This window comes from Phoenix dactylifera, chromosome 7 (assembly GCF_051530095.1).
Source record: "Phoenix dactylifera cultivar Ajwa chromosome 7, Ajwa_hap1_PhDact_Kaust_v1.1, whole genome shotgun sequence".
In the NCBI taxonomy this organism is placed as follows: domain Eukaryota; kingdom Viridiplantae; phylum Streptophyta; class Magnoliopsida; order Arecales; family Arecaceae; genus Phoenix; species Phoenix dactylifera.
Window position 1 is genome coordinate 25,918,528 of NC_143196.1, and position 19,301 is coordinate 25,937,828.

General features: G+C 38.4%; 1 protein-coding gene across 2 annotated transcripts; it reads left to right on the plus strand.

The window, feature by feature from the left end:
• The first annotated feature begins 1,735 nt into the window (after positions 1-1,735).
• Positions 1,736-13,898, plus strand: LOC103718732 (O-fucosyltransferase 7-like). Of its 2 annotated transcripts, none has more exons than XM_008807680.4 (12): positions 1,736-2,161; positions 2,707-2,805; positions 3,022-3,124; positions 3,221-3,288; positions 6,704-6,792; positions 6,874-7,054; positions 7,233-7,361; positions 7,472-7,605; positions 7,716-7,929; positions 12,761-12,945; positions 13,080-13,175; positions 13,247-13,898. In XM_008807680.4, the coding sequence occupies exons 1-12, from the start codon at positions 2,006-2,008 to the stop codon at positions 13,398-13,400; spliced, it is 1,608 nt and encodes a 535-aa protein (XP_008805902.3). In that variant the 5' UTR covers positions 1,736-2,005; the 3' UTR covers positions 13,401-13,898. The 2 variants fall into 2 exon arrangements, with proteins under 2 accessions (XP_008805902.3, XP_008805903.3); XM_008807681.4 differs by having other exon boundaries at positions 2,145-2,161; positions 3,013-3,124.
• Positions 13,899-19,301: the final 5,403 nt, after the last annotated feature.

Genomic DNA, 19,301 nt, shown 5'->3' on the forward strand with positions numbered 1-19,301 from the left:
TGGAGTCATTGCTCATCGAGGAGCTCATCAACACATTATTTTCTTTTTTTTTTTTTGTTAGTGATGCATAATTTTATTGATGATTGAGTTTGGCATGCATCACTACTAGATCTCACCAAACATTCTATAGTGGGGGATGCCTATAGTGGAGCAAGCTTATATATTTGTGCCACATGGAAGAATAATAAGATGCTATCTGGTGGTTGAGGGTTGCATACTTTCAGATGCTTTTCTGCCTGAAAGCATACTTTAGATACTTTGCTTCAACAGCCTTAGCTTTCAGGAAACACCAAATCTTAATCATATATCACGCTATTTAGAACCGGCGGTCCTCCTAATCATCAAAACCCATATCCAGCTACCCGATTTTCACGTGAGATTCACGTGCATGCCATTAAGTGGAAGAACACGGACATCAAGGTGGCCCCACTGGCCGGAGCGTTTTCACATTCTCCAAAGCGATATTATCGCAGTGATTACTTCCAAGACGGGGACGGGACCTTGGGAGGACCAATGCATCCATCTCAATGTTAAGACAAGTAGATAGCCAATGAGAGCTCTCCACCTCTTAGATTAGTATTATCCGGACATTAATCTAGTAACGACGTTTACCTAAATTCCCGGAAAATTGCCCTAGTTTGAGTGTTTAAACAATATCTTTGTATCTTAAGTATAAAATATGTTCCGATCCATTGTTAAATGCTTGTTGATTCCTAATACTCGTTTTTAGCACAACATTACATTCACATCTTTCCTCTAAGGTTCAACTCTTACCAACAAAAAAAAAAAATGCTAAACCTAGTCTTCACCTAGTTATACATGCATTCGTTTAGCAGCTTTTTAATTTAAATGATACAAATTTTTGTACCAATAATGGCATAGCTTTTACATTAAAAAGAAAAGAAGATGTGATTTCCTCTAAATTCAAACCTCATAATTCTTCCTTGTCCTTTGATCCATATAACTTCTATTAAGCCAGCTAGCCTATGTTTAGCATACCTTTTATCTACGTTACGGTCCTTATTCTTCATCAACTTTTGTTATATTGTGGGCTTTTAGGATTCCCATTGTTTCCGACACCTACTCATCATTGAATCCAGCCAATTTTGAACTAACTATGAGGGTATCCATTGATACCTATCCTTTTGGTGTGTCATGACTTACCGTGGTATGTTTCAGGGACAAAGAGATAAATATGAAAAAAACAAATTGAAGGTATCCATAAGTGCATAGGAAAACTTTCACAAATATATATATAGGCAGCTTGATGACTCAGCATTCAACCAACTCTGTTGTACTGTAGCAAATCTATGCTGATCCTCTCATATCACAGGGCATGGAGAACATTCCATCTGAAAATAACGAGTCTATAACATTCCTGAAAGGAGCAGGAATCCATCATTAAAGAGAAAACTACTTAATTACTGACCAAAAAAAAAGAGATAACTAGTTAATTCAATAGTTACATATTTCTATAACATTTGTATCTTATAAGCATATCATTCATGACAGAGGCAAAAAATCATCTGTATGAGAGTATTGATTGCCCATCCATGAGTAAAATGAGAGTGGCACGATGAAAAGCCTTCGTAACGGTCACTAGTCAGAGCCCCAACGGTCAAAAACACCATTCGAACTCTCCTAATCTGCAGTAAATTCCAAATTTAGTTGGAGGGACGAGGATATATTTGGAATATAGTTTGCAATAAATTCCGAGTACAGTTGAGGGGGTGGTGGGCATTCTGGGAATAAAGTCGCGCACCCAAAACCAGAAAGGCGCACAATAGGGTCATATTCGGAATAAAATACAGAAATATTGCCAAGATAATTAAAAGGTTGTCATTTTAGGCCTGGCCTCTAGTAAATGCAGTCACTGGTACGCTTTATATTCCAATCTCTCTTCCTCTCTTTCCCCTAACAAAGCGGCGAGGAGAGGAACAGGAGAAGAGAGGAACGAGAGAGAGAGAGAGAGAGAGAGAGAGAGGAGGGGGGAGGAGGAGGGGGGATGCAGAGGCGCAGAACGAGGACGAGAAGGCTGTCCATCCTGCGGTGGCTGCTAACTTGCGCCATCAGCATGATTGCGTTGGGGGTGCTGCTGGCCGTACACGTATCTCCCTTCCCCAGTGTCCGTTCCTTCTCGGACGTTCGCAAGCTTCCCAAGGTCTGGCCTTTCTCTATCCGATTTTTTTTTTAATCTTGAGTTCGGTATATTTGTCTCGAATTTTATCATCCTCTGGATTGAAAATCAAGTTTTTAAGATTTTTTTCTTAAATTATATCGCTACACCGATTCCAAAAATTGTTTTGTTCTTTTTTATTTTGTTGTTTTTGCATTTATCTCTGATTTTGATATTAAAGTATCTGCTGTTCTTGGAAAAAAGTTTTTTTGGGGGGTCAATCAGAGGGTTTGTGGATCGTTTTAGTCAAATATGTATTTTTTTCTTTTTTTTTGGCTTTGTCTGTAATTTTGACATTGAAACATCTTCTTTGATGGAAAAAGTTGTGTTTTTGGGTCTATAAAATGATTCATGGACTGATTTGGAGATAAAAATATTTTCCCTTTTTTTTTGAGTTTTTGTGATATTGATACCATCATACTAAGGTTTTCTCCGGAAAACTTCAATTTTTTTTGGGCCTGTGAAACGACTTTTGCAGTGTTTTGGATATGAATTTATGTTAACTCATGGTTTGAGGGATTTTTGTTCAGCAACCGGAGATGGGATACCGAGGATGGAGCAACGAGCTTAGCTGGATGCTAGAATCTGCACCGCCCCACTTCTCCAGATTGCTCACTTCTTCTCAGAAGGTGGTACATGATCATATCACTCACTCGCAGCCCATCCAATCATTAATTCTGAGTCTTGTTTTATAAAATATCTCTTCTATTTGATGCCGAGATTTTGCCTTTATATGCTGTTAATTGAGAAAGCATTGATCGGATTCATGGGTATTGTTCTGATAATTTGAAAGCGAAGCAGTCATGCCATCTCTTTCATTGTTTTCACTCCTCTAGATTTGACAGTTGGATGGCATGAGTGATGGTATGTCGCGATTCGAGAAGCTGTGGAAACCTCCATCGAACCGTGGTTTTGTGCCGTGTGTGGCGCCTAGCTCATCACATTCGCGTAAGAGGGCTACAACAATGTCAAATTTGAGTTTTTCTTCCTCTGTTAACTTTTCTCTTAGAAATTTGTTTCATCTATTGGTGCGTTGTGTTTCAGCTCCCGAGGAATCAAGAGGTTACTTGCTGGTCAGCACCAATGGTGGGTTGAACCAGATGCGGGCCGGGGTAAGATACTCTCTCTCTCTGTTATCCGTGTTACATCACAGGCTGAATCGAAGTCTAGTATCTAATTGGTATCGTGTCTAGATGTTTATAAAATAGAAACTGAGGGAATTGGCATTAGAAATCTTGTATTTGACTACATATCATACAGTGTTGACTTTGGTGGTTGCTAAGTTGTTCAACTATGTCACCAACCATTTGTACTTTGAGATGTCTAGTAGAGGTGACATGAATATGAGATACAGATAATGTTATACTGCTTTGAATATGATAGATAGCATTGTTAATATTTGAATAAAACGTCATCGCTCCTTTTGGTATTATCTTTGTGTCACAGGGTGTGTTTTTCATATGAAGTCTTTTTTTTCCTCTGTTTGTTTTAGAAATTCATTTGACTTGTGAATCATGTTGCACACTGCATGTCAAATAGTTGCAAAGTCCCTAGTTGAGTTTGATATCATGAAGGATGGGTTATATTTCTCTTGCAAGTGCTTAAACTAGATCAGGACCCCATGCTGCAACTGGTGAACTCCAAATGTGGTATATGGTCTATCAGATTGTTAATCTCTGTGTATTTAGGAATTAGTTATAGACCACCTCATATGCTGCAGCTTGCTCATCGGTGCCCGTATATCAGTGGATGCATCACTTGTTGTCACATGCCATTGCATATCATCTTTCAATGCCCTTTAAACAATTAATTCCTGATTAGAGATGACCATGTCCGCATGATAAGTTTTGCTGATAAATATCTTTTTATTTTCCATTTTAAAAAGAGACACGATGTTATACAAAGGTCAATAGCATGTCCAATAACCACAGTGGCCCGCTGAGTTACAAAATTTAACCACTTAGCTGAATTGACTAGGTGTATAAGCTTCAGAAGTCATTCTGACCTGTACTTATTGAAGACTCAGATGGTACAAATGAAGTTGACTTCACTTACTCAGACAGGTCATATATGCTATGTAGTTAAACTAAATTTACATAATACTTTTTGATTGATAATTAGGGGGAAAACTATTAAAAATGACAAACCATGTGTCTCTTTTTTTAATATATTTTTCCTCTATATATTGATGAAAAGGAGACACCATCCCATGGTGGTGAATGAAGTTGGCTATTTAAGTTTAGCTCAAGAAATAGTCTCCTGATTCAGGGACTAAAACTAAAAGCTTGGAATGTAATACTTCTTCTATTTTTCCCTCTCTTGACAATTACATGTAATTGTTCTTTAGTTGATCAGCATGTAGCGTGATGCCTGGACCTGATAGATGAGATCTGAGGTAGTTGCTGTGCTTCAGTGAAAACCAAGCAGCCTGTATATTGTCCGTTCACCAATCATCTTGACTATAAAGCTAGCATCATTTTATGCATGCCTGATAAGATGTCTCTAAAGATGAATTAACCATTTTAATTGACAAAGGAAAAATTCTAGAGTAGGCAGCATACTAATGGAGATATCAAGCCTATTTTGTCCATTTGGCTTTAAAGACCACCTAACTTTGCTTACAAGAAACCAATCTTTAAATTCTAGTTGGACGGGGGCGTCCCCACCATCTTGTCCCATTCTTGTGAGAAAATTGGATAGGGATGGGGACAGGACTTTGAAACCCGTCCATGTGGGTAAAGAAAAAGAAAGAGTACAGAAAGCAATGAAGGAAAGAAGAAGAAAAAGAAGAAAGGAAGGAAGGAAAGAAGAAGAAAATGAAGGAAAGAAAGGAAGGTAGGGAGAAGAAAGGAAAGGAAGTAAAGAAGGAAGAAAGGAATGAAAGAAGAATGAAAAGGAAAAAAGGAGAAGGAAAAGGAAAGAAAGGAAGGAAGGAAGCGAAAAGAAAAAAAAGGAAGAAAGGAAGAAGGGAAAGAAAGAAGAAGAAAAAAGAAAGTAATAAAGAGTGAAAGGAAGAAGAAAAGGAAGATGAAACGGAAAGAAAGAAATGAAGGAAAGAAGGAAGGAAGGAAAAAAGGGGCAAAGAAAGAAAGAAATAAAGGAAAGAAGGAGGGAGGGATGGAGGGTACCTACTGGCCTCGTCCTTCTATTTTGAATCAATATCCCCATGATCTGGTAAAGTGCAACCATAGTTGCAATATTTGAGTTACTCAAATCCATGGTGGGCCTCTAATCCTCCTATTTCCTAAGGAAAATGAAGTTACCGAAATTCACTGGCAGGATCATTTACTATTTCTAAATAATCACATTTGTCTTGAATTTTGTAATTATTCCTGAATAACAGTTTGTTAATTGCTATTCTTGTTGTTGTCTCACCAATGTCTACTAGTTTTGCATGCACTTCTGTAAATATATTTCCAATATTTAAGTAAAAGTTATTTTTACTTATTTTTTCTTCTTCAAATTCCTTTAAGATTTGCTTGGTCTTTTGGCTTTTTCAGTTTCAAAATTTTATCTAAATAAGGTGCCAGAGAATTTTATTAGCTGGAAGCACTTCAAAGTTTCTTGCTTGTCAGATAAAAGCTGACTTTTCTGCTAGCAAAAATGATCCAAGTAATTGTTCTAGGCCGAGTGAGGAGAAAGCTTTAGCCTCTGTTGAGGCTTTTTGTAGACAATGTGACAACCATATAAAAGATGGACTTGCTTTTAGTGTGGATAACAAGTTCTCATAATATTGTATTAAGAGTGGCCTTTTCCGATTTGGAGTTAAAACCTACAATTCTTAACTGCATTAAAGTCATAGATCATGCTTGTACTGATGAATCTTCAAAAAGTTTAAAAGTTTCTTGAAACAACTTTGCAGGATGGTAATGACTTTGTGGTTACTGAACATTAGTTGACTAACAGAATATAGCTAATTTATCCCTTTTTATATCATGTAAAGGAATTGGCCATAGACTGATAGATATGCAAGGAAAAAAAGGGCCAGATGAGATATCATTTCATACGCCATCGTTACCACCTAATAAACACCTTTTTTCCCTTTTACACTCTGAAACTACTACATGCTTTCTCTATCTATTGCTCAACCTCTTGGTTGTTTGCTCACCATGACATCAGAGGAGATGCCAGAGATATTGATACCTCTATGGCATGGGGGATGACATTCTGATATGACAGAAAACTTTTGTTTCATATTGTTGCAAAATTGCTGGATAAACTTTCTGCAACTTTATATTTGTTCTCTACAACTTTCAATTCTACATCATGCTGTGCGCTATGTCATATTGTGCAGTATGTCAGCAGGGATATCTGCTGCATATGTCCATATATCTTTCCTTTAATATTACTATTGTTATTGGAAACCATTCAGTCCTGTTAAGGGTACCGTCTAATTTTTATGACTTTATCTTCCTTAAAAAATATTTAATACTTTTGATAGTTGAAAACACTCTCTGATTTTTCCCCCTATCTTTTACTTTTTTTAGTTTGATTGATTGTTGTTGGATATTATTCTTTGGATGACAGATATGCGACATGGTAGCAGTTGCGCATCTAATAAATGCAACACTTGTTATTCCAAAACTTGATAGGAAATCATTTTGGCAGGATTCTAGGTACAGTTTCCTTCATACTTTTAATTCTTGAGTATATCTCCCAAATTTAACCTGAATTAATGGAATAAATCTGGAATGCAGCAATTTCTCAGATGTTTTTGATGAAGAATATTTTATACAATCTTTGGCAAATGATGTTAAAATTGTGAAGAAATTACCAAAGGAATTGGCAATGGCTACCAAAGCAGTAAAATACTTTACAAGCTGGTCTGGAGTAGAATACTACCATGATGTGATATCTCGATTGTGGGATGATTATCAGGTGTAGTGTCTATCTTATTTGAATTTTGGATGTCCTCCACTTCATGCACAGACACAGGCAACATGCACATACATTTGCATACACATCCGTGTATACATGCATTACCAAGTCCATTACCTTGCCATGTTTGTTAGTAGTCTTGTTGAGCTGGCTTGTTGGAAACATTGTTTTGTAATAGGTTATACGAGCAGCTAAATCAGATTCTCGTCTTGCCAACAACAACCTGCCTCCTGACATTCAAAAGCTCCGTTGTCGTGCTTTCTATGAGGCTCTTCGATTTGCTCCCCGAATCGAGGCACTAGGAAAAGTAACAGCTCATCTATTATTTTTCTTAGATTTAATTTGTATTAGTTTTTATTGCATTGTCTTGTACTGCAAAAAGCAGCATTTGAGTTTTTATGGTTGTTAATTCTGCAGTTATTGGTGGAGCGAATGAGATCATATGGTCCATATATTGCTTTACACTTACGTTATGAGAAGGACATGCTTGCTTTTAGTGGGTGCACATATGGTTTGTCTCCTGGTGAAGCTAATGAGCTGACAAGAATCAGGTAAGAGACTTTTCTAGCAGGCTTTATAAAACACTAGTTCTGTTCTTTGTAGTTGAAAGATAACCTCTCCAATCATTTTATCTTGAACCTGCTTCCTCCCTCATTTGCAGAGAGAACACGACATATTGGAAAGTCAAGGATATCGATCCCCAAGAACAGAGGGCCAGGGGGTATTGTCCCCTGACTCCAAAGGAAGTTGGGATTTTCCTTTCTGCCTTAGGATACCCATCAAATACTCCAATATATATTGCATCAGGGGAAATATATGGAGGTGATTCTCATATGGCTGATCTTGAGTCCCACTTTCCCATGTTAATGAGCAAGGTATCACATAGATATTTTTCATCTATGGTGTAGCTTGAGTTGGTCTCATATCATCAAAATGAAGCAATTTAGTCTGTTTGTTTTGCATTCATGCTAAAAATAGTAGAAATGATTAAAAAGCCTCTTTTTTTTATTGGATACCAACTTTCTTTAACATATCAAGTGTGTTGCATTTGTTTATGAGTCTGATTAAGTGCATATATTTCATGGAAATGACTTGGACAAAAAGATGACATAAGTCACGTAAAATATTTCCTGACTATGAAGCCCAGACATGGTATTTTGACTACCAATGATAGGACCATAGTTGTTTTAACATATTACTGTAGAAATTATTTGATTCTTATAACCACTATGTTCATTAGGTTATGCAAAAGCATTAATCATGTCTATATGCTGTACGTATAGCTAATCAATCATTATGTTTTGCCTCAATTTGCTGTTACCTCATCCATATGGCTTGATCATACTTGAAAGCATCTTTGTTCACAATTTTATGTGTGTTATCAAATCTTGTTCTCTCTTTTAATTCTCTGTAATGATAAACTAATGTGTACTTAGCACATTCGAGTATTCATTTAGGTCAATCCATGATTTGTTCACTTGTAGTGTAATGCATTTTAATCCATACCAAAGGGCTCATCTGTCAAGTCTTGCACTTTCTCTGGCATAACACCCTGTATTTTGTTGGCTTCCCTGAAGTAATTTTGGCTTGCTGCCCCAATGATCTATGTTCTTTTGATCACCACCTGTTCCTAAATCCTCATTTATGTTGTTTCATGAAACAATTCAACATACTTTTTTCAGCATTCAAAATCCTTGCTTTCAATAACAAAACTAGTTTGGAGTTGCTACTTTATGATATTGGCATCTTTCTTCAACAATTACCCGTATTACATTGTGGCAATGTTTGTTTTCAATACATGTTTAGAGAACCTCCTTTTCATTTCCTATTAGTAAACATGGAAATTGGTTATCATATTTCTTTGAGAATGAGCAGTTCAAGGTGAACCGCGATATTTGTGCTTTGATTTCATTTTCCAGGTTATAAATGCTGCTCCACCATGACATCAATATACAGAAGAGTGATGATAGAAGTCGAACTATATGGATTTACAAAAAATATTGTTCATGTTATGGTGGACATATGGACAAATATTATTCAACAAACAAATACATTACCAGATTTTATGCAGAAAATACCATTGAATTTTCTTGCGATTTCTAGATTTTGACAACTACATTTACATGTCTATAATTAGTGTAGGGAGAAACCAACAAGAACCAAGCTCATTTAAGAACACCTATCACCCTTCACAAGAAGTTTTTATGCTAATACAGTTTATGACTTAAACTTGTAAGCCACCGTCGAACTCGAGATCATTATGGATATGGACACTGAACCAGCAAAAATATTCTTAACTACCTATGTTGTTCCCAAAGGTAGATGATCGCTACAGGAAGTAAATTTCCAATTTATGGGATGTGGTAGCTGAGGAAACTCTCTTTGTCCGAGGGCTTTCAATTGATTATTCCCAAAGAGATATAAGAAAGGAAGATGATTATGTTTTTTTAATGAATTCAGTGATTTTTGAATTGTATTTACATCCTTGCAGTAAGTAGCAATGGCCAGGCTTGACTTATTAAATTGTGATTGCCCTCTTCTATCTCGCTATTCTAGCTTCAAGAAGAATACAATGTGGTTTTTGTGGGTTCCCCACCAATATAAATGTCTGTCGATTGACAAGTTCACTGTCATGTTGTCTTTAGGCTCTTTTCTCCTACATAAAATCTCCCAAGTGTCAATAACTCTATGCAGTATCCTTGGGGATTTGTCAATTCATGTTTTCATCTTAATGTACCTTTTAGCTCTGGGGAGGAAGTTATGTTTCACAAGCAAGTGTTTGTGTGATTATAATTTGATAGAAACATGCATTAATTGAGGGTTTTTTTCTGGCCAGTTTATCTCATTTCATCACATTTATTTATAATTTTGGTACTAGATGCTTTGAAATAATTTATACATAGTGCTTTAAAATAATCACTTTGTTGACCATTAGAAAGATTTTAAAGTATCTATTTATGTTGAAAAATTTCACGACCTCCCAACTTATCATATAGTTTGGAATGGAACTAATAGATGTTTTAAACCAGAAAAATGTACAGAGTGGAGCTTGGATAAAATATAGCGGTCTATTGAATTATATATGTGGAAATATAAAGTTTCTAAAACTCTCATTGTGTTGGCCAAGTCTGAGAATTTGATAAAAAGATAGTTATGCTGAAAAAATTTAGTCCACAACCTTCCAATCTGCCTTGTAGTCCAGTTGCTACATGAGACGTTCTTACCCTCTTAGCTTCCACCATGAATCATTCCTTTTCTTGCAACTGGCATAGATATACAAGTGGTTTTTAAATAGAAAAATATGGATGGTGGAACTTGGGGTAGTAGCCTATTGTATTGCATATGTGTTACCCACCGTATATGTTTAGTCATGGTCTGTTATATATATTTGATGCCGTATATCTGAACTTGGTCATTGCACATATTCCTTTGTTTTTTGTGTTATGAGGATGTGAGCCCTTTGTTAGTTGTATGAGGTTAAGAATCTGCTTTTGCTCATAATCTACCGGTTTCACAGTTACAAATGCAATGATTACTACACTTGGATCTTTATCAAAACTTTGATTGCATGCCATGTGAGATTTGTCCACCAGATTTTTTCCATTCTCTATTTGATAGTCTTGCCATATTGATTACTACACGTCATCATACATTTTTTGGTAGGGTTCCTTGAGTACACTTGGAAGTTGTTATCCTTGGTTACAGTTTAAGTAGAGTGGATGTGAACATAGGACTTGCATTCCTTTCTCTTTGGTGAAACTGTTTGTATTGTTGCGTTATTCAACCAATCATTAATCTTTCCATATTTCTCTCTCAATCTCTCGATCTATAACTAGGGGCCAGAATCAACTTTTCTTTAAACTGTCTGCTGAGTTCATATTCCTACCTGTTATTTCTACCAGGGAACAGGTCATGGTCAAATTTGGGAATGTGAGGAGAGGTGTAGCAGGAGTAAAGATAGTGTGCTTCAAACACCCTGCTGCTATACAACTTTTGATTCCTGCTCACCTCCTCTCCTATCCAAGTATCAACCTTCTTCCACTTGGTTAGGAGTAGCCATTTTTTCTCTTTAATTATCATCCTTCTTCATTGTTTTCTTGAATAAAATACAGGAAAGAAATCTTGGGGCATGGGATGTTTATTGAAGATAACCTAAACACATATGGTTGCATTTTTCTGAAAAATGAGCCTCAGCTTGTAGCTTTTGTATGATACTAGCACAAGTGCAGTTTGAGCCCAAAACTCAGGATCAAGTTTTCCTCTTGTCTAATAAGTCTCGTACACAATGTTGGTGTTTTCCATAACAGTATTTTTTAAGCTCTTTCCCCCATATATGGCACAAATGTGGATAACTGATGTAAAAAGGTATAAGGTGTTCGAGAAAGATAAATATAACTTGATATATTCATATGTGATCCATGTCCATAGTTCATTATGCTTCTTTGACCTTTTAAAATGTGGGGAACGGCCACTGCACTGTAACATGAAGGCCAGTGGACAATCTTATCGATGACAGTTTTGCTCAATAAGGATGATTGCTATCTCAAAAATAAAACAGTTGACTAATCTCAAAGGAGAAACATAAAGATAGGCGCATCCTAGGGCCATGAATTGTTTGTTGTGCTGGGTTGGGTCCCACGGAAGTTGTTAGCAATTACCTGTGAGTAAAGACATCGGCGGTGGCCACCAAGGTGGTAGCCTAGTGGTACTGGGCAGCAATTCTAACCATTAGGTTCCAAGTTCGAATCGCTGCGGCGACGATTAAATTGTGGACCGGAGCTCACTACTTTGGCCACTGCTTGGACTTATGGTGTAGGACCGCTCTTGAACCGCTAGTAGCCGGGGTGGTGCCGGGTGTGACGTACTGACACGTGGGACTCGAGCCAGAGCTCAGAAGAGTAGCTGAGCCGGGCCTACGGGTGGGGAGGGTATGAGTAAAACCGGTCGGGGTGCCCAACACACGGCCATTTCTGCCCGCATCGAACATTCTCCTGGCGGGGCGGGGGCCCAGAGGGGGCTGCTACGCGGGGGTGGGCTTGTCCCTTCCTCCCCCCTACCCCTTTTTTTTTTTAAGCAAAAAAAAAAAAAAAAAAAAAAGACATCGGCGGTGTCTTTATCACCTCTTTTCTTTTATTGTTTAAGAAATTGTTAGTGATGGAAATCCATTTTGTTCACTTGCATAAATCCTGAAAGAGCATAAGTAGGCATCTGTAGTTTCCTAGTAGAAAATAGTAAAAATCAAAAGACAACAGACTTCTTTCAACAATAACAACTTCAATCTTTATACTGGTTCAATGAATGTAGTAGTCCAAGAGCATATATTGATAGTTGATCACTATTGCAGTGCTTTGAAGTCAGGTGCCCATCCTTATTTTGACTGCCGAGCAATGCATTGGGGACAGGGGCACCCCTTATGGCCAAACTTGTCCCTCTGTATTAAGGGCCTACTAAGTATAACTATCATGTAATGTGTTATGATAAATGCAGCATATATATAAACCCATTTGCAAATTATGATGCCTATGATTAGGCCTTTCTTTTGTCATTATTATTATGTAACTATGAGATGAAACTGATTTCACTTACACTTCTGCTAAAGGCTCTTTATTTTCCCCTTTCTGATTTTTTTTTCTCCAGTAAACTCTGTTTTGGCTAGAAGCTAGCTCAATCAGTATATCGATTTTTTTTGGCTTTTTTGCCTTGCAGGAAAAGTTAGTGTCAGTGAATGAGCTTGAACCATTCAGTCATCATGCATCGCAGATGGCAGCTTTAGACTATATTGTATCCGTGGAAAGTGATGTTTTCATTCCATCCTATTCGGGAAACATGGCAAGGGCAGTTGAGGGACACCGGCGTTATTTGGGTCACAGAAAAACCATCATTCCTGATAGGTAAAGTGTCTTTTTGTATCTAAACATTATAAATTCTGTTTGATATCCATCTCTTGAAGATTCTATTTTGGTGTAAAACCACTCTGATTCCTTCGTTTGTTTCTTTCTTTTATTGATCGCCTACTGCAATGCAGAAAAGCACTTGTTCGTTTGTTTGATAAATTTGATCAGGGTTCTCTTAAAGAAGGGAAGAGGCTGTCAGACATGATTGTACAACTCCATAAAAAACGGTATGTCAAACAGGAGTTAAATTTGTGCTTGTTTAGTTTCTGAACTGACTTTATATGTATTTGTTTGTCAGGCAAGGTTCCCCTCGTAAACGAAAAGGTCCCATCTCTGGAACAAGAGGCAAAGAGAGGTTCCGATCAGAAGAAGCCTTCTATGAGAACCCGCTGCCTGATTGTCTGTGCCAGTGGGAATCTCATAATAGCAACAGTTCTCTTGCTAACATGTAGATGTCGCATGAACAATGCTCTTATTTGGAGAAGAGATTCAGATCCTATCCTGCTGCTTGATTTAGCCTAACCAAACACATTTCGAGTTGGTCGTGAAAGTACAGACTAGAGCCTCATAAGTATATTTTATGTTCTGGGCTGCCAAGCTGACATCGAGGCATAGATGATGCTGGTTGAGTTTGTGGAGGCAGAGAGCAGTGTAGCAAAAGCTTTCGATGATGTTATATCTGTATTCCATGTTGGAATTGAGTGGCATATGGCCAACTTAGGCTAGATTTGGGCTGAGTGTAGGGAAGTGCTAATTATATCTGGTTGTAGAGTATCATCCTTATAGTAAATATCAAGAAAGAAAGGTGGGATCACTGAGAGGTTTAGTGGGGCAATAATTCAGACCAGCACAGACTGGAAAGTTATCAGCAACATCACATTGCATGTATTAATTTCTTGACATTGCAATATAATTGAATAAAATAAGAAATATATGTTGCACAGAGTCAATCTCATCTGTTTTTTTTTAGTGTAATCATGTATCCTTGTGTTTGAACGCATGCCTGAAGGCTACAGAGTAAATTGTGCTAATTTGCAGACTAGTTGGCTGTTGATTGCTTATCTGTGGAATACCGCGGCATTATGTAATGAAAGATATCTTATTTGCCATCTTATTTTTGGGGTTTCTGCATGATCATCCCCCCACATTTGTCTGAGATTGCGGGGTAATTTTAGTGTTTCATGTAATTGCAACATCATCCTTGTACTTTTGAGGAAGCACAGAGAAGTCTCCACGGTTCCCTCCATCTCCTCTTATATGCCTCAAGACCCCTGATGTCTTGAATTCAGCCTCTTCTTCTCAACTGCCTGCAAGCTGGTAGCATCGCCATCTCCTCCGTTCATGCCGCTGGCCTCACTCTCTTCTCCACCTTGCAGTCCTGAAGTCACTTCATTCCAACTGCTCCAATTACTCTCCTTCGTTTGCTTCAATCAGTCATCCCGTCAATCCCCTTCTTCCCCACCCTACTTGGTTTGTTGTTTTCTCTACTCTCGCTCCCATCTATTCTAAGCTATCATCCTTAATTTTTGAACACAACCAAGCATTCCTCATGCTCACCCTTACCTTCGGTGCCATCCTAATCCCCACACTCCATCATTTACCAAAAAGACATTAATCTATGAAATTTGAAGGACATCAAACATAACGTATGCATCTATATTGTATGGTAAATGTCAATGTAGTTTGCTTGAAAAGAAATGACAAAAGGATGGCTACTTGGAATGGCAGTTGCTTCACCATTGGAGGCAGGCCATATTCAAGTGGGTCCTACGCAATCCACTTATTGACTGCATGCCAGTTTTTATAAAGTAAACCAAGAAAAAGCTCCACTCTTGGATATTATTTTTTTTCATGTGAACATTTAATATGATGCTAGAAAAAGATTTGATTTTTATCTTTAGAGACCTCATGTAATCTGATAGCAAACTCGCTTGAACAAGGAAGAGCTTCAGCACTGCTCTCTGCCCATCTGATAGCAAAGATTATCTGAGATAACTTTGGTTTATTTATGTTTTTTGGTTGGTCAGGTATTGCATCTTCAATTCAAAAGCATTAGAATATACTAAAATTTGTTGGTTCATATTATAGTTAATTTCTTTAAAGGAATTAGATCTTAGAACTTGCAAAGCACGTGTTTAGTGGAGCAGGGGCGTTTGTTGAATGACAATCAGTTTGTTGAGCAAGGCCAACCACATGAAGATTTTCTTCTTCTCATTTGCCTCTTCTTTCCATGGAGCAAATGATAACAAGAGTTCATTGTTAAGTCTCCACTAGAATTGAGCAGTCACCTTTTCAGCCACCGGTTCTACGAGAATTCATGTGGGCGTGTGTTTAGTCCTACATCGGCTATCCACCGGATAAATCTTGGATACTCATATTGGACAAGAAACCTAAATAACAACTTCCGGCTAGCCCAATTTTAGGTGACATCCTGGGTTATAACAAGTTAGTCCTGAACTTGAGTTTTGGTCAGACTGTTGAGCGGCATCATCGGTGGAGGCCAGCAGCAACATGCACACAGCTGACATTGTTGCCAGCAACAGGACCTTCAGGTTGCTCTAGTTGAGCAGTTTTCCAAAGCTAGAGCAGCTTCCATCGCAGGATCCTTCCCTGCTTTAAGCATTGGCTTCTTTCTCTGCTCCTTCATGGGATCTATTCTTGATTTGTAAGGTATTTGGAAGTAAGATGGAATTGATTTATGGGCACTCAAGGGAGCTAATGCTTGTTAAAAATAACTTAAAAAGTGATCAAGTTTGCTGCTGAACCGAAACAAAATTGTTTCCACTGCACCCTCGTAGCTTTTGCCAGACACCCTTGGATTTGTTTCAGAATGTTGTGGTAGCGGATGAACCCCAAGGAAGTAACAAAGTACCATTAAAAAATTTTAGGCCTATGAGTTTGCTGAAAAGTCTTCCAAAATCACCAATACTCTTGGAAAGAGCCTACAGCCTTAACTAAATTCTTTGGTAAAGAAAGTGCGGTATACTTTCATTGAGGTTTGGTGTGTATCAGATTGCTATCTTTCTGCATATGAGACTCTTATCTTATTGCTATAAAAGGAAGGAGGAAGGTGCGCCATGCAGCATCCATTTTGAAAAAGTCTTTGTCCAAATCGAGTGGGATTTCTGAATTCTATCACTTTGGATAGACCACAAAAATCCTTAAAGTCAGGCAACAGCATAATCCTCAAGAATGGACTTCGGCATGGATATCCAATTTCTCCTTTTCTGTTCATTCTAGTCACAGATACCATCACTAGAATAATTCACCTTGCCAACTCCAAGGGTTTAATCTATGGCTTTAGGCCAGACAGGAGAATTGGTGCTATCTAAATCTAGTACTTCAGATTAAAAGAATCTTAAATTGGAAGGAAATTTTTGAGGGTGCTCTCATCTACATTTGGATCAGGACACAACAAAGGGATCATTGCCTGCTAGCATTATGAGTTGTTCGGTCAGAGCGACTTCCTAGTCTCATACATTGGACTCCCCCTCTCTCCAAAAGCCTTCACCAGATCCAATTGGAAACCTCTCCTGGATAAATTTCATTTTAGATTTACAAGTTGGAAACTAGTCCTGCTGCTTCATACTCTCAGCCCTCCCTTTATAGTAGAGATCATTATTTCTTCTTGCTTGGCTGGTGTCAAAATTTGACAAAATTAGGAGGGGATTTCTATGGAAATGCCAAAAGGACCCTTTCTGGATGAGCGTAACCTTCTCTTCAGGGAATGTTTCAGACCTTGTTCTGCAAGGACACTTTGTCTAGGAGACCACTCTTAAAATAAGTTCACTTTCTGCATGGATCGAAATTGGGATCCACCCAAAAAACGAAAGCAAGCTAAGCTTTATCTCGATTTGGGCCAACTATTTTTTCACCTGGTTGGCCAATCTAATGTATGTGTTATGAAGAAGCTAATGCAACGAGGTCTGTTTGAAGCAAATATCCAGAAGGCATTAGCTATCACAACTACCTCCAACTTTTAGATAACCAACAACAATCATTGAATTCTCTTCTATCCAAACCTTTGTACCTTTTAATCTAGCTATCATAAAATTCTCAAGCACTGTAATAGAAACTAAAGCGGTGTTAGTGGGAAAGCTTCCACGGTGATTTGATCTCATTATTCAAGTTTGCAATTAATTTCAAACCAAGCTCGACCAAATCCAAACTTATGTTTTTGGTCTCCATTGCACCTTTAGTTTCAATACGAGTTTTGAAGATTTCCTAGACCCGATCGACAAAGAGTGATTGGTCAAGGGTTGAATGGGTTGCATTGGGCACATTGACTGGAACTTAAAATATGAATTATATCTCTACTTTTCCTTAGAAAATATTGAATTTATTCAAAATAAAGGAAAATATGGCAAGCATAAGCCCTCGAGATTTCCATTCTAACTTTGATGAATCTTCTGCTAGACAATAGATTAAAAAAATTGATTAAGGTTCCCATATATTATAACTGCAATGAAAAAAAAAGCGAATGAAAGGGATGCAAATAAGATTAATACACCAAATTCATCTGCCTATGTCTAAATTGCAGTCGAATCATATTGCAATCTAATTCTTATTGCAATCTAATTCTTTTCAGAAAATATAGTATGTTAATGGAATCTATTAGATACACATTAAAACTGTCGTGCCAGCCATACAGCGATTCACCTACCGGATTGCGCATTATTCGTTCTCACTGGCTGTTTCCCAATCTCATCTCACCCATACAACACCAACAAAAAAAAAATCCATCACCAAAACCTTCACGACCGTTTCAATCTCTCTCTCCCTTCACCCATGATGGGTAGAACAAAACAACCCACCCGCTTTCAACTCCCATCCATTCGCTCACCGGACAACACCATCCCTCACAAACACCATTAAATCCTGCCTTCTCCACTCCCCTCCTCACCCCGCTCGATCGCTTCATTAACTTCCCAAAAACCAGTGCAAACATCAAAGGAAGACACAAAGCCATGGCTCTCAACAAGGTTGTCCTGGCTCTCGCGATCGCCGCGATGGTGCTCATGGCCTCGACGGTCCCCGCAGCGATGGCCGATGACGGCGATTTCGACTGCTACTGCGATTGCATGAAGAATAAGTGCATGAAGGTCCCAAAAACGACCAAGGAGGAATGCGCTCCCGCCTGCTCTGACGGCTGCGTGGAGGCTGGTTACAGGGGCCAGCCCAATCCCGACGACTTTTGTGGGCTTTAAATGGCATCGAGCGAAGTCCTCCATGCACGTGCCCTCGCGCTAGGGTACCAAGCATCACCTCCTCCTTGTTTCTTTTGTCTTTTCTCTTCTTCTTCTTCTTCTTCTTCTTCTTCTTCTTCTTCTTCTTCTTCACAAAGTGTACATTTGTTATGAACTCCTTGCTTCTCTGTATTTGTTCTATGTCTTTATCATGTATACATTTGTTATGAGCTTCTTGTTTCTCTGTTATCATGTATTCATTTGTTGCGCAGTGGATCCTTTATTGTGTAAACTTGCAACTCATAGTTTTGTGATGTGGAACTCTTGAACAATAATTCTTCTTCTTTTCTTTACAATGAAATGAATTGGGCAAAATCCCAATCCAAATTTATTAAGAAGAATCGATATAGCAAGAACTGTTAGTCTGGGCTATCCGAAGATGAAGAGTTGGATATCGAAGATCTAAAAAGATTCGAGGCAGGTTTTGGAAGAGAGGTTTTTTTCACTATGGTCCAGTTAAAAACAAAGAACAAAACACTCCTCTTGACATCCCCAGCTGCTCTGACTTGCTTTTTGAAAAGTTCTTCCATTTCTCTCTAGCCAAATACATCAACAGAGGCTGTCCGAAAAACGAGTTACATATCGGTTTTAGAAAGATTCATGACAATACACTCAATAAAATCAAAATATACTAGCTCGCGGAGTGCTAGTGGCAGCTCCTCCTTCCCTGACCAAAGGGTGTACCCTGAGTGGTGGGCCGCATAGGTAGCCACCCAATCGGCCGTCCTATTGGCTTCTATGTATACTTCAAGATAGGTTTTAGAAGAGAGGTTTTTCTACTATTGTCGAGGTAAAAACTAAGAACAAAACACTCCTTTGACATCCGCAGCTGCCCTTACTTTGTGAGGGCATGGTCCACTGACCGGCCCACATATGAATTAGGCCAAAAACCCATTGAGCAAAGGCCCATATGGCCTGTGTGCGTGGAGAGGAAGAATCGGACTCCGACCAGGAGTCCTCTTCTTTCTTTCTCTCCTTTGGGTTTAGATCTCTTGTTGCTCCGCAGCGGATCTAGGGGGCTTCACTATCGATCCAACCAGGGAAACTCGCCAGAGACTAGGTAAGCTTCATTTCTCCCTTTTTCCGGCCTTTGGGCCACTGTCTCCA